This window comes from Coloeus monedula, assembly GCF_965178545.1.
Source record: "Coloeus monedula genome assembly, chromosome: 1".
Lineage (NCBI taxonomy): Eukaryota > Metazoa > Chordata > Aves > Passeriformes > Corvidae > Coloeus > Coloeus monedula.
The window spans coordinates 107877063-107889146 of record NC_138781.1 but is presented as its reverse complement, the minus strand read 5'-3'; the positions used below and the strand labels follow the sequence as shown (position 1 = coordinate 107889146).

The window sequence follows — 12084 nt, the reverse complement described above, 5'->3', positions numbered from 1 at the left end:
TCAGGATGGTCAGGTTGAGAATGGGACTTTATATGAACAAGTTCTGGATATTCAAAACTGCAAAATGTGCCTGAACCTTTAAAGTAGTGTGTAATAGTATGACTTTAGTGGGTGCCCAAATTACTTAAAATGATTAGTCTAAATGTTAGTGCCTTATATCCAGGATTGTAAACAGAATAAAACCCTCTGAGCTTACAAGGAGGTTTTTGAAGATTAATTTTTTTATTTGTGAAATATTTCAAAACTGATGAATAGCAATGCAAAGCAGTGGGGATTTTAATGTTTTCACAGCAGACTGAGGAGTTGCGGAGCACAGTGCAATCCGTAATGCAGTCCTTACTTGGATATGTAGGGCACTATGGATAAAGAGAGAGAATGTCATTTACCTTTCAAGTAGATGCAGATACTACTGGGAAAATGAAAATTATTCTAAAATACACTTGATAATAATTTGCTAGAGGTTCATATTACCAGTATGTGAAGCATAATACACTCTATTGGTATGGTACATGCAAAGTATCCAGTAAGATGAAACTGTATGAATTGAGAAGAACTAAATGAATCTTTGGAAGAATCTTCTAAGGAAAAGATCTTACCCACCAAATGTATTTTCCATTTTAAGCGAGAATTAGTTTAGGGAAGTTAATTGCCCAGCATTATTCCTGCAGTCAGAAGAGACCATTGCAATCACCACTTTTTGCTTCTATAGCCTTTAAATTTGTTAATTGTGCATCTTCATTAACAACTGAACAATAAGGATACGGCAGCCTGTCAAATAACCAATTAACTGAGTAGCCTTCTCTCCAATGTAATGATACAAATGTGAGTAGATGATAGCACTGAAGAAAGTAGGAACAGTAAAAGGCAATAACTGAGGCATCATTTGTTTTAATCACAACTGTAAATCTTTAATGAAGACACAGTTTGCAAAAGTGCTGAGTGAGGCTTCAAACTAAGATGAGCTCTCATCTTGGTGGACAATAGACACAGGACAGTTATAGCACTAGTTAAAATTCCAGGAGAAACAGATTCTGAGAATGCATCCTGATACAACTGACATACTGAGAAAGCTGGGCTCAGTTTCAAAATCTATAGTCACTTCAGCATGCACATTTGCTGATGCTGTTCTTAAGGTAACTTTTCATTTCCAAGTCATGGATTCTCAATAGTTTCTGCAAACTTACTCACACTAGTATCTGTTTCCTGTCTTGAAATTGGCAGTGAGCTGGTATTTCTTTATTTGGGATTTGTTCTTTATTTTTTTTCCTGAAGTTATTTAACAGTTGTCTCATGCTTGCATTGTAACAGAAAGCATCTTAGACTTGTAGTATATGGTCTTTGTATTTGAAGAAGCCTTTAAAATTCCATATGCAAATAAAGATACAGCTCTTGGAAGAAGAAATACAGGAATAATGATTTATTTGCCTCTTTTCTTTTCTTATTCTAGCACCCTCTATGCCACCATATGAACTTGAAACACCTTTGAATCAAACTGACAGCACTGTGACAGTCTTGCTGAAACCTGCACAGAGCAGAGGCGCTCCTGTCAGGTACTGGGGGAAAAAATCTTTATGAAATTAAAAAACAAATTGATTGATTTCTTGAGCGTATTTTCTGGGGATTTTCTACACAGCAATCAGTGTCTAAATTCATGTCTGTATTAGCTCTAATTAAATTAAATAACTGAAGAAAATGAAAGTGCTTTGATGTTGAGTGTTCATGTATTGTTTAAAGGATTTGATCCAGATGCAAGTGGCTTGTTCTTTGAAGATAAGGAACAAAGCCATAGTTCTGTTGTGTGGGTGGCTTCTTTAAGGTAATTGCTTACTACAGTGTTATAAGTTCAAGGGCATATCACATTTTTTATGCTGAGCTACTGTCTTTAATATTCAGTCTTCTTGTTTACTCCACAGATTTAAGATAGTCAACTCTTAGTAAGTTAGCCAATTTAAACAGTATGTACTGTAACATTCATAAAGTATTTACATTATTTGACCATGATAGCAGAAATAATAGTTTAAAAAAATCAGCCTGGAAAATCAGTATCTTGGATTCTTCAGTGTTGTATAGCATCTGTTAATGACTTTCCAGTTTTCAGAGGTTTATCTCCCTGCCAGAGTCATGGTACTATGTAAGTTTTTCATTGATTAGAATAAAAGATGCCTGATTTTCAGTGAAGAAGACAGAGAAACGATTAGATTATTTTAAATGAGAACCAGTAATGAGCTCAATACTCTGAATAAACAAAAAACAAAGATGAGAGAAAGATTTTTCAGAGCTATATTTTGTCTAATTGTGTATCCTCTTTAATACTTCTATTACTGTAGGAAGAGTTTCCATCTATACGGAGTGGCTATCAAATATTTTCATCCTGATGCTGAAGTTTGTGATCATTTCTATTTGGGAAATACAGATCTGGTGTGCTCATACATGCATGAATGAAAATAAATGTTTCTTGGGTTTCTTCAGAATATTTGTACAATTCATATAATTAGGGGTTTTTCCTATTAGTTATATATATTATATGTACATAGGTCTGCATTTTGGAAATGCTATTGAATCATTCATTCAGACAGCTTTTTAAAAAGAAAATCTAGCACACTGCAGAAGTCTGAACCATCTGAGAAAAAAAGCAGAAAACATTAGAGCACATTTAATGAAACTGATTTAGCAGGTTAGTTTAAAAGCAGAATTATTTGATATTTGTCTGACTTTATCTCACAAAGCTATAGTGTAGTCCTTCTGAATCCAAGCATCTGGATGAAAATGATACAAGTTGGAGTCATTGTTTAAACATGAATGTATTAGGCTATTAATAAAAAAATGGTTTCAGTCCTTTTATCTATATCATGAACTAAAGATGATTGGCTCCTATACAGTAGTGACATATCAGAAACTTCACTGACAATAGAAGGGAGCTCGTTAGGAGATGAAAGTCTGCCAAATAAGTGTTTGAGTGGTTAGGGAAATAAGAGGAGAGATTTAAAGTGACATGAAGCTATAGAACTGACAGATAGAACACACAGCAGCAAATTTACTGAGGTCCTTTGCAACAGGTCTTAAAATAAAATGAATGCTGACTGCAAACTTAGAGTGTAAATGCTGAGTGAGGCAGAGTGAAAATGAAAGTGAGAATTTCTTAATACTTCTAACATTTTATAGTACATTCCACTTGCAAGCACACTGTTTGCAAGACACATTCTGCATATGGATTTTATCATCTTAATCTATATTCATTGGGTGTTAAAAGTTTAGTCATACTTCATTTATCCACACCACTAGGCAAGAAGCCTTGTCTATTGATTCTGCTACAGCTACCGGCTTGGTTAATGCAGATATTTGAAACTGCACTAAACTTGCAGTGTAAATGACTGTTGTTGTTTTATTGATCTACACATCAGCCATGACACATAAAATTCGTCAATTCCTGAGATGGAGAAGGAGAGCACAAACTCTGTCATTCAAGTCAACAAAGCTGATACCTGAGGTCATTCTGAAGTCCAGCTTTTTTCCCTGTGGTTAAATTCTTCTTCTCTTCTTAAATAAGAAATTTTTTTTTATTTTATGCCACTTAGAATCTGCACACAACGAGCACAACATCAAAGGAGAGAAAGCGTAATGCTGATTGTTTAAATGTTGATTCAAAAAAACAGACTTTATAGAAATGTTCAGAAAACTCTGTTTACAGTGATAAAGTACACATTAATCATGAAGGCCAAATGGCATTCCACGTTGTTTTAGAATTCATAAGACTGGACATGATTGAAATGTATTTTGTCAGATATTTAATACAACAAATACTGCTTGTTTTGTCTCCAATTTGAGGTCCAGCATGCTTTATGGCTGTTGCTGTCTTTGTTTCAAGGAGATTATTTTGGAATTATATATACTTAAAGCAATAATGCATTCAGTAGTGATGAATGTATGCACTTCTTTAACAGCTGGCTAAGCCATTTTGATTTTTAGAATGATTGTAATTTGCAAGGCTTAAATGAAACAAAAAATGTTTAGTTTAAGATGATCGCTCTGTGGAAATTGTGTAATATGGGTCTTATTGTGGATATTCTCTTGTTTCCGATATTTCAATTTAGGAGTCAGTAAAGTTTTGAAGAATTTACATAAAAAGCATACAAATGCAAGTATTTTTTCTATGAGGGCCCTTTAACATTTGTCGAGGGGGGACTCACTCTTCCAAGGTAATACCATTTGTGTATTTTACTTCTTCAGGGCAAGTTAGCCTAAATTTTAGAAAACTCTGGGGCCAGATTTTCTGCAGATGTTTCAATTGGTCAGTGCCATATACTTAACTAAGGAATGTTAATTTATTGCACAGATCTGGCTCATACACAGGAAAGAGAACTGTAACGCTCGGTTACAGCCTGCATTTAGTGCTATTTATACATTGATCTGAGTTAGAAAGAACTTCAGGTTGTTTGTCACATTCCATTATAAAAGGTTCTTGTGATCTTCCTCTGAAAAACATTTTCTTGCAAGGTTTTAGCTTCAGCAGGAGAAGCAAGTTTTCTTTCTTGCACCTATTTCTATTCATTCTTGCTGTGATTAAGGTCAAGTAGTGTTTCCACTTCTTTTATCTGTTTACATAAGCAGCAAAATGTTGTCCCCATACCACCCTCTTCCTGCTATTCTGTGCCACATCCTCAAAAAGCTTTAACAGTAAACATCCCAAAGATTTTGGCTCAGATAACACTGGAATCACCTGGTGATAGCAAGCCTCTTTGAGGAGCAGACTGGGAAAGGAGCAAAATGAATAAGAAAGAAAGCAAGACCATCCAGGCTCTACTCTTCCTCATGAACTCTTTTTCGTATTACATTATTACAGAGTTTGGCTCAGCTGAATTTGCCCCATTAAACTCTTCTGGCCAGTTAATGGCCCATTCAGCCAACCTTTCTACTCTTACAGACACCACAGACATTTGGTACTTTCCTATTCCAGTCTGAAATGAAAGGACAGGATGACCAAATGTGTCAGCTAGCCAATCCCTGTGGATGCAGTACTTGGCATTTGGGACACCAGAGTACTTCCTGCTCTGACTGCTGTGACTATGTGGGATCAGTCAAGCAGCATCTGGGGCTGCAAAGCTCAGACAGGATGAGAGGGAGAGAATTGCAGCAATTGCCAAGTAGTGTAATTTAAAAATACGTTAAACAAAACATGCAGAAGGAAGCAAATAAACTTTGACTGATGTGAGTTGAAAGCTAAGTGTTCTGGAGTGAAGGTAATCTGTGTACTCTCCATGCATGCCCTTTATCAGCTGTGTGCCCAACTTCTTCAACTTGCATAAATAAAAACTCTACTGGGAAAATAAAACAAACATCTCTTTACTTGAAGTGCTTAATTTTGAAACATACTTTTAATCTCTCTACCTTGAAGAAGTAGCATTTATTATACTTCAAAAGGCCATAATAAGATAGTACAACTTTGCAGTACAACTGGGAACTACCACAGAAATTTCAAACTACATGTTATCTAAAGCGATAAGCACTCCTCTCACACTTTGTCAGAGGGACACATCATGAGGTACTCAGATTGCCTAAATTTCACAGAAATGGACATTTCTTATTGGCCTAATCCAGACCTTTAAAGGCATCTTGTAAATACTTGGTTCATTGTCACAGCTGGAATGAAGGTTATCTGCATATGGTCCCTGGCATAGGAGCAGCATGATTCACAGGAAATTGAAATGGTGTCAAGAAACCTCCAATCTTGCCAGTCTTCCAGAAAAGCCACTGCCTACCTTTATTCTTGAAATGTACCATCTTTACAAAAATCAATCACTTGGTCAAAAAATGAGCAGATTTAATTGTTTCACTGGCAATCAAGAAATCGAAATAAAAACTAGCAAGCTAGCCAGGCTGTTTGGAAACACATGCAGATATCATTGGAACTCAGAAAGCAGCAGGATTTCAAACACTGAATACAAAAGTTTCGGGATATTTTCCATTGCTGTGAAAAGTCCATGGGACACTTGAATTGCTGTTGTGAGCACGTTGTAGCCACAGGCCTGGGCCTCAAAGTTGCAATCCACATCTCAAAGTTCCTGATATCTCAGTCTGAGTTTCTGTGTTGCATAGTAAGTGTGCAGTGTTACTTACTGTGCATGAATTATGAAGGCAGACATCATGAGTATAATTATAAATTCAGGATATGTGAAAAAATTAGTTTTGAAATGGGAGAATGCTGATTGGCAACCATAAGAGATGTTAGTGTTCTGTGTGGGCAAAAACATGGCAAGAGCACATGCAAATAAAGACATTGCAATATCTGCATTTTTAGCTATGTCCTCTCACAATTTCTGCCTTGCACATTATGTAATGCTAGCATGTTATTGTAATTTCCTTCTATTCCCAGTGGCATTACATGGTAATGCAGTAATGAGAAAAAAGAAAATGCTATGTAGACACAGCTGAGGAGAGAAATATCAGAACTGTACATTAATCAGCAGAATTTGGAAAGCTTCCTAATAAAATGAAAAGTGAACTCTGGCCTTTCAAGAGCTCACAGATAAAACAGTCTGGATATTAGGTGGATTTGTAATAAAGAAATGGTTATGTTGAAATAATGTAACTATAAATGTTCAAGTAGCATTACTAACTCACTAATATTCTGAAAAGCCATGTTCAAAATACAGCCTTTCAAAATACTGTGAAACTACAGGATCTAAAGAGCATGAAGGGAACTTACTGTCCATTCTTTAATTTGCTTGCTATGAGCATCCTTTCTATTGCTTAAGGGCCTGTAAACATAAAGGCCTGAACTGTGTGCTGTAGGGTCAGCTCTTTCCAAATCATAGTTTTACTACCTATAAGGCAGCCAGTAAACTTGTTTGAGGATGTCTGTGGTAGAGAAGGGATTGGGTTTTATTAATTCCCATAATTGTCACTTCTTTATAGCAACAAGTATAATTATTTACAGCAGAAGGGTCAATTTCTGTTTCATTGAGGGAACAGGACAGTAATTGCTTATGCTATAAAAATGCTGTAATTCTTTTTTGTTATGCAGTAGAACTTGTCCTTGGATTTTTTAGTGTGACTTGAGCTAAAATTTATGGTACCTTTTGCCTGGACATGCATGGTGCAGCTTCACATGTCCTGTTAGCTTGTTCAGAAATTTCCATGGTACTTTTACTGTGACTTTTCACATAGTCCCTGGGTAAAATGAGTATTGATCCTTGATTTCTTTAAGTACTAATTTGTGTCACTGAGAACTCAGCACGTAATGACATCTGTCATTTAGCAATTAATAGAAGTTAATCCGTAATAAATAAAGCAATTCGAGAATAAGAGAGAAAATAGATTATTCCATATCTCTGAAGAGATTATATTTCAATTTCATAACTCACTAATACTTTCGCACAGATTTTGGTTATAATTAATGACTCAAAAATTTGCTGCACTTTTAGGAGGCTCTGCTCTTCTTTTTTTTGTTTTAACCTTCCTTCTACATGCTGGCCTTAGGTAAGTTGCAGTGGAGACCATATCTTTGCAAAATTCCTTATGATAGTCTTCTCTATATTGCTTACCTCTCATTCTGACAGGATGATAGTCCAGTTCATCTGTACTATGTCTTTGTTAAGATCCTTTGGAACACTGGGTTTTCCCAGTCTCCCTCATGAAGGCTGAAGTCCAGCAACAATTCAACCAGTGAATCATTAACTCTTGGAACTCACACCTGTTTTCCTGGCTCTGGAAGGCCAACATAAGTCAGAATTGATAAAACACATTTTTCTAAAATATACTCACTAAAATGAACAGCCCAATCTGTGAGTATGCAAGGAACAGAATGGGGTCATTTTTTCACAATCCCTTTCAGAGGAATGGCTACTCAGTGCTCAGGTTAACATACTTGAGCTCAGACCATAGGTGTGCATATTTACCAGTGAAATTTGTGTGCCCAGTACCATTCTCTTGTACTGAGGCCAACAGGCTAAAACCAGTCCATATTCATACTGCAGAGCTCCCAGGCACCAGGACCCCTTAACAGATTGCCATTTGGGAATGGGCCCTGATTGATGTCTAGGAATTTTGGAGAGAGTGGTAGCTGGCTGGTGCCACAGCCCTGCTGGGGACCTTTCCGGTGATGTAACAGGGAGGACAGCGTTGCCTAAATAGCTTAGATGGATTTTAAGGAGCTCAGTGTTAGCAAGTCTGAGCTACCTGTTCTCAAGTATCATTATGTTTCCAGTAAAGCAGCAGAGACCTCTAACTAGAAGTACAAAGTTCCTGAAGCTCCTCTCAGGCAAACAAGAGACCTGAGGTCCATGTACTTTTCTCATTGGACTTTCAATGTGTTATAATTTAGATGGTATTTAAATAAAAACAGAAATAATGGAGAGAATAAAGAGAGTCTCCATTTGATTAGACAGGTTTCATCATGTACGCTCTCCTAGCTCTCTGGTTTTTCTTGTATTTGTGTTTTCATGTGAGGCCAGCTTCAGCAGGAGACCACAGTAATTCTGTACAGATGGGTGGGGTTTGGGAGCAGTGTGGTGAAAGCCTCTCAGGTTGAAAACCGTATTTAACCCCAGCCTTTGGTTTCTGCAAACCTGCTGGAGTTGTTAGATTGTTGTGGAAAAAGCTGGTATGACTGTCACATCTTTCCTGAGAGAGCTCAGACACTTGTATCTTAAGCAGATGTAGACCTATACAGTAAAACCCAAATAAAGTGCCTTTTATGTCTTTAAGTGTGTCTGTTTCTGTCTGAGTTTAGGAAGTTCCTCGATTAGGGCCATTGATCATCCCAAAGAGACAGTATGAGAGGTGCAATCCTACTTCATGTCAGAGTAGCCTTCTGGGGTTGTGAAGAGACGTGTTTCTCCCACTGAGTGCGTAGGGAGCTCAAATCTCCTTCTGGGTGCTTGCCTTGAGAGAAAGAGGTGTTTAATGTAGAGACCACAGTGAAAGAATTATGAATATCACTGGAAATTACTGCACTGAACGATTTTTGAAGGAGATTCAGTTTAAGCATATCCAAGTTCAAATGCAGAACCAGAGTATTCCTTGAAAATGTAGGAAAGACGTGCTGTTGCTCTGTGCTTACTGAAGTGTGCCAGGGATTTGTTTTCATTTTACTGTGTGCTGTGGAAGGATTGAAGGGGGAGTATGTGAGCCAGCTACATTTCCCCCAGTGGTTGTTGTACAGGATTATGTGGGGATGTACTTTGTGGAGACTATTTTAAAGTAGTTTTCTGGCAGTGTGCATCACAGTAGCTGAATGTTGGTTTGTAGCCACAGTGCGGAGTGACCCGTTCTAAATTCCTGTAAAACTGTGGTTAGGAATTGTCAGGCACATAAACCCATTGCTGTCTCTGGGAGCTTTCACTGTTGACCTTAATGTGTATTACGTACATGCACTTCCCATATCCTCATCTGTGTGAAATTAGATTTTCCACTGTAGCTTATCATCTTACCTCAGTTCCTTTGTTTTTGTGAAGGTTTGAATCCCATCAGTATTTTTACTCTCAAATTTTAGATGCCAAAGTGAGCTATCCCAAGTGAAAAGTACGGTGTCACTTCTTGTCTTCAGTCACCCATTGGACTAAGTGAGCACTCAGGTCAGTCTTGCAGGTCATACTGGAAGCCCTGTCTGCTTGGGCTCTGCTAGTGCTGAAGCCTTGGCAATGTTGCACATCAGTCTTTCTGTTCTCTAGCTATGCCATATACTTTATATTTTTTGTGGTCCTCAAGATTCAGTTCCTTTTCTTTCGTAAGTATTTAAGTTAACTGTGTATTTTTAAGAGGTTCATAAGAGCTCTAAAACAGAGACTGTGATATAAATACACGTTCACTGTGCTGTATAGTGATGTACTGAATCATCAACTGAGAGGTGACTCAGTGACATTCTGCCTGTTTTGTTTATAGATCTAAAATATAGATATTACATATTTTAATCCATTTGACAGTAATCCTGCCTTCAGCATTGGATTGGAACGCTGCACAGAAAACACTGAATAGCCTTCAGGACGAGATGCAAAGTTTGCCTTTTATGAGCTAATAACGAGGATGTGTATTGTAAGAGAGAGGCTCATTTTGGAAATAACAGAGGAGAAGAAAGTGTGAATGGATAGCTTACAGTATGACTGATCATCAAAACACAGCATGACTGTGAAATAGGCAAATAGACTGTGCTCAGCAGGTGGGGCTTCCAGCAAAGGTGACAAGCTATGAACACCATTGTACAAGACACTGGCAGACCTCATGTGAACTCCTATGCCTCGTTCTGATCTACCAAGAAATACCAATATACTGGCACTACAGCAGTGGAGTGTTTTGGCATAAATGATCATGGAAAATCTGTGTTGCATGTTTAGGAACCAAGAGAACTCAGCTTGTTTTTTAGCTAGCCAGTTAAGGCCAAGAGAAGAAATGATTCTTTTCTAAAAATGCATCAGAGGAATAACCTTCAGAGAGGAAGGAGAGCAATTTCAATTTAGAGAGCATATATATAAACAGCTCAAATATAAATTCTCTACGCAGTGGTGAATTGAAACAGGTATGTACACCTGCCAGGTAGGTGGTGCTAGTTAAAGTCACACAGCACTGTGGTGCCAAAAGTACATTTTTCAGTTTTTTGTACATGACAGCACCCAGCAGAGCACAAACTTTTGGCAAGATTCTCGCATGAATCAGAATTGACTGAGTGACAAGGAGCAAAAAGTCAACAGGATTTTTTTAATAATTTAGGTTGCAACACAATAGTAATCAGTACCTCTTTAATCGCTTTTCTGTAGATTCTTTGACAACGATCATTGACCTTAGGAAATTTTCTTCAGTATGGTGATTTTTAAGCAAGCTTGTATGAGCCCTTTATTCACTAGCAAACACTAAATGGCTGCATTAAAAAAAAAAATTCTGTTGCTAATACTTAAACGTATGGCAGGACTGGGGTTTCCAGAACAAAGTAATTTGGGGCAATTCCTAACACTCAGTATAAATAATATTTGATTGGGCCATTCTAAACCATTGAACTATTTGTACTAAAGTGTTTTGATCACGTGTTGCAAGCAAACAAATAAATGCTTTTATTTTATACCAAGTAATGTTAAAGGAAACAAAAGGATAAAGAGGTGTGCTACATGGAAAGAGGAAGAAAAGCTATAGATGCACTCCAAGTGAAACACTGTCATTCCCCATACTTGATGCTGAAGGAGTATTCATTTTACTGAATATTAACATGAAAACTTTCTGTTATGCTGTTCATTTAAGTAGGAAGGGAAATCACTGGCATTTACAACAAGCATCATGACTCTAAAGCATTGCTAAGTAAAAGCTAATCTGCTCAACCGGATTACATTAAATGACACAAAGAAACATTAGAGTCACTTACTGGGCTCTACAACTGAAAGCAGCAACTCTTTAGTCAGGAGAAGGGTAAGTGCCTCAGCCTGAAACAGCCTCAGAGAGTGGTAGGATAGATGTGTAAGGCATTATAATAATGTTGAATTTGGGGAGAAAGTACCATGGGGAAATCAGATGAGGACAGATGAATTAACTGCGTTCTCACATCTAGAGCTGAAGCTGTTTCCAAGATTAGCCTCGTAGGGTAGTAGAAGCACAAGGCTAAAATCTCATCTGTATTTAACAGTTGTGCTAATCCTGAACTGTGCAGAATCTTTTATCTACAGCCAGATTTCCTGTGGGAAGAGCTGTACAGTGTCATGCTGCCAAGGTTTCTATGCCACCTAATCCTACCAAAGTCATTCCCAGTGCAGGGAGGAGGAAGAGTTATACCTCCACTGACAGAATAGAAGGTCAGCCTTGTATTTATCCACAGAAGTCCTGAAAAACTGGGGATGATGCCACAAAAACTGACTTGTTTTCTGTGTCTGCCTGCATCATTCTGCACTGCTGATTAAAGTGCCCTGCAGAGCCTTTTTGTAGGGAAGAAAGAATGAAAATGAACACAGTAATCTCCGTTTCCAAATTGCTGGACTGGAACCCACTGCATTTAAGTTGTGGAAAGAGACGATAGCATTGTGAGGTGAGAATTCTGTTGTGGTTATTTTTGCTGTGGTCTTGCTCTCCTACAGCAGAGCCAGCAGGAGGAAATGTGCCTGTGCCTTGGGT

The 12084-nt window shown here is 37.7% G+C and overlaps 1 protein-coding gene across 7 annotated transcripts in view; it reads left to right on the top strand.

Annotated features, from left to right (window-relative positions):
• The window catches only part of PTPRM (protein tyrosine phosphatase receptor type M), a 454349-nt gene that overhangs the window by 240749 nt on the left and 201516 nt on the right, over positions 1-12084 (top strand). For all 7 annotated transcript variants that reach the window (XM_082290787.1, XM_082290786.1, XM_082290784.1 and 4 more), the window contains exon 11: positions 1448-1550. In XM_082290787.1, coding sequence (XP_082146913.1) covers positions 1448-1550 — 103 coding nt within the window. The remainder of the gene's footprint in view (positions 1-1447; positions 1551-12084) is intronic.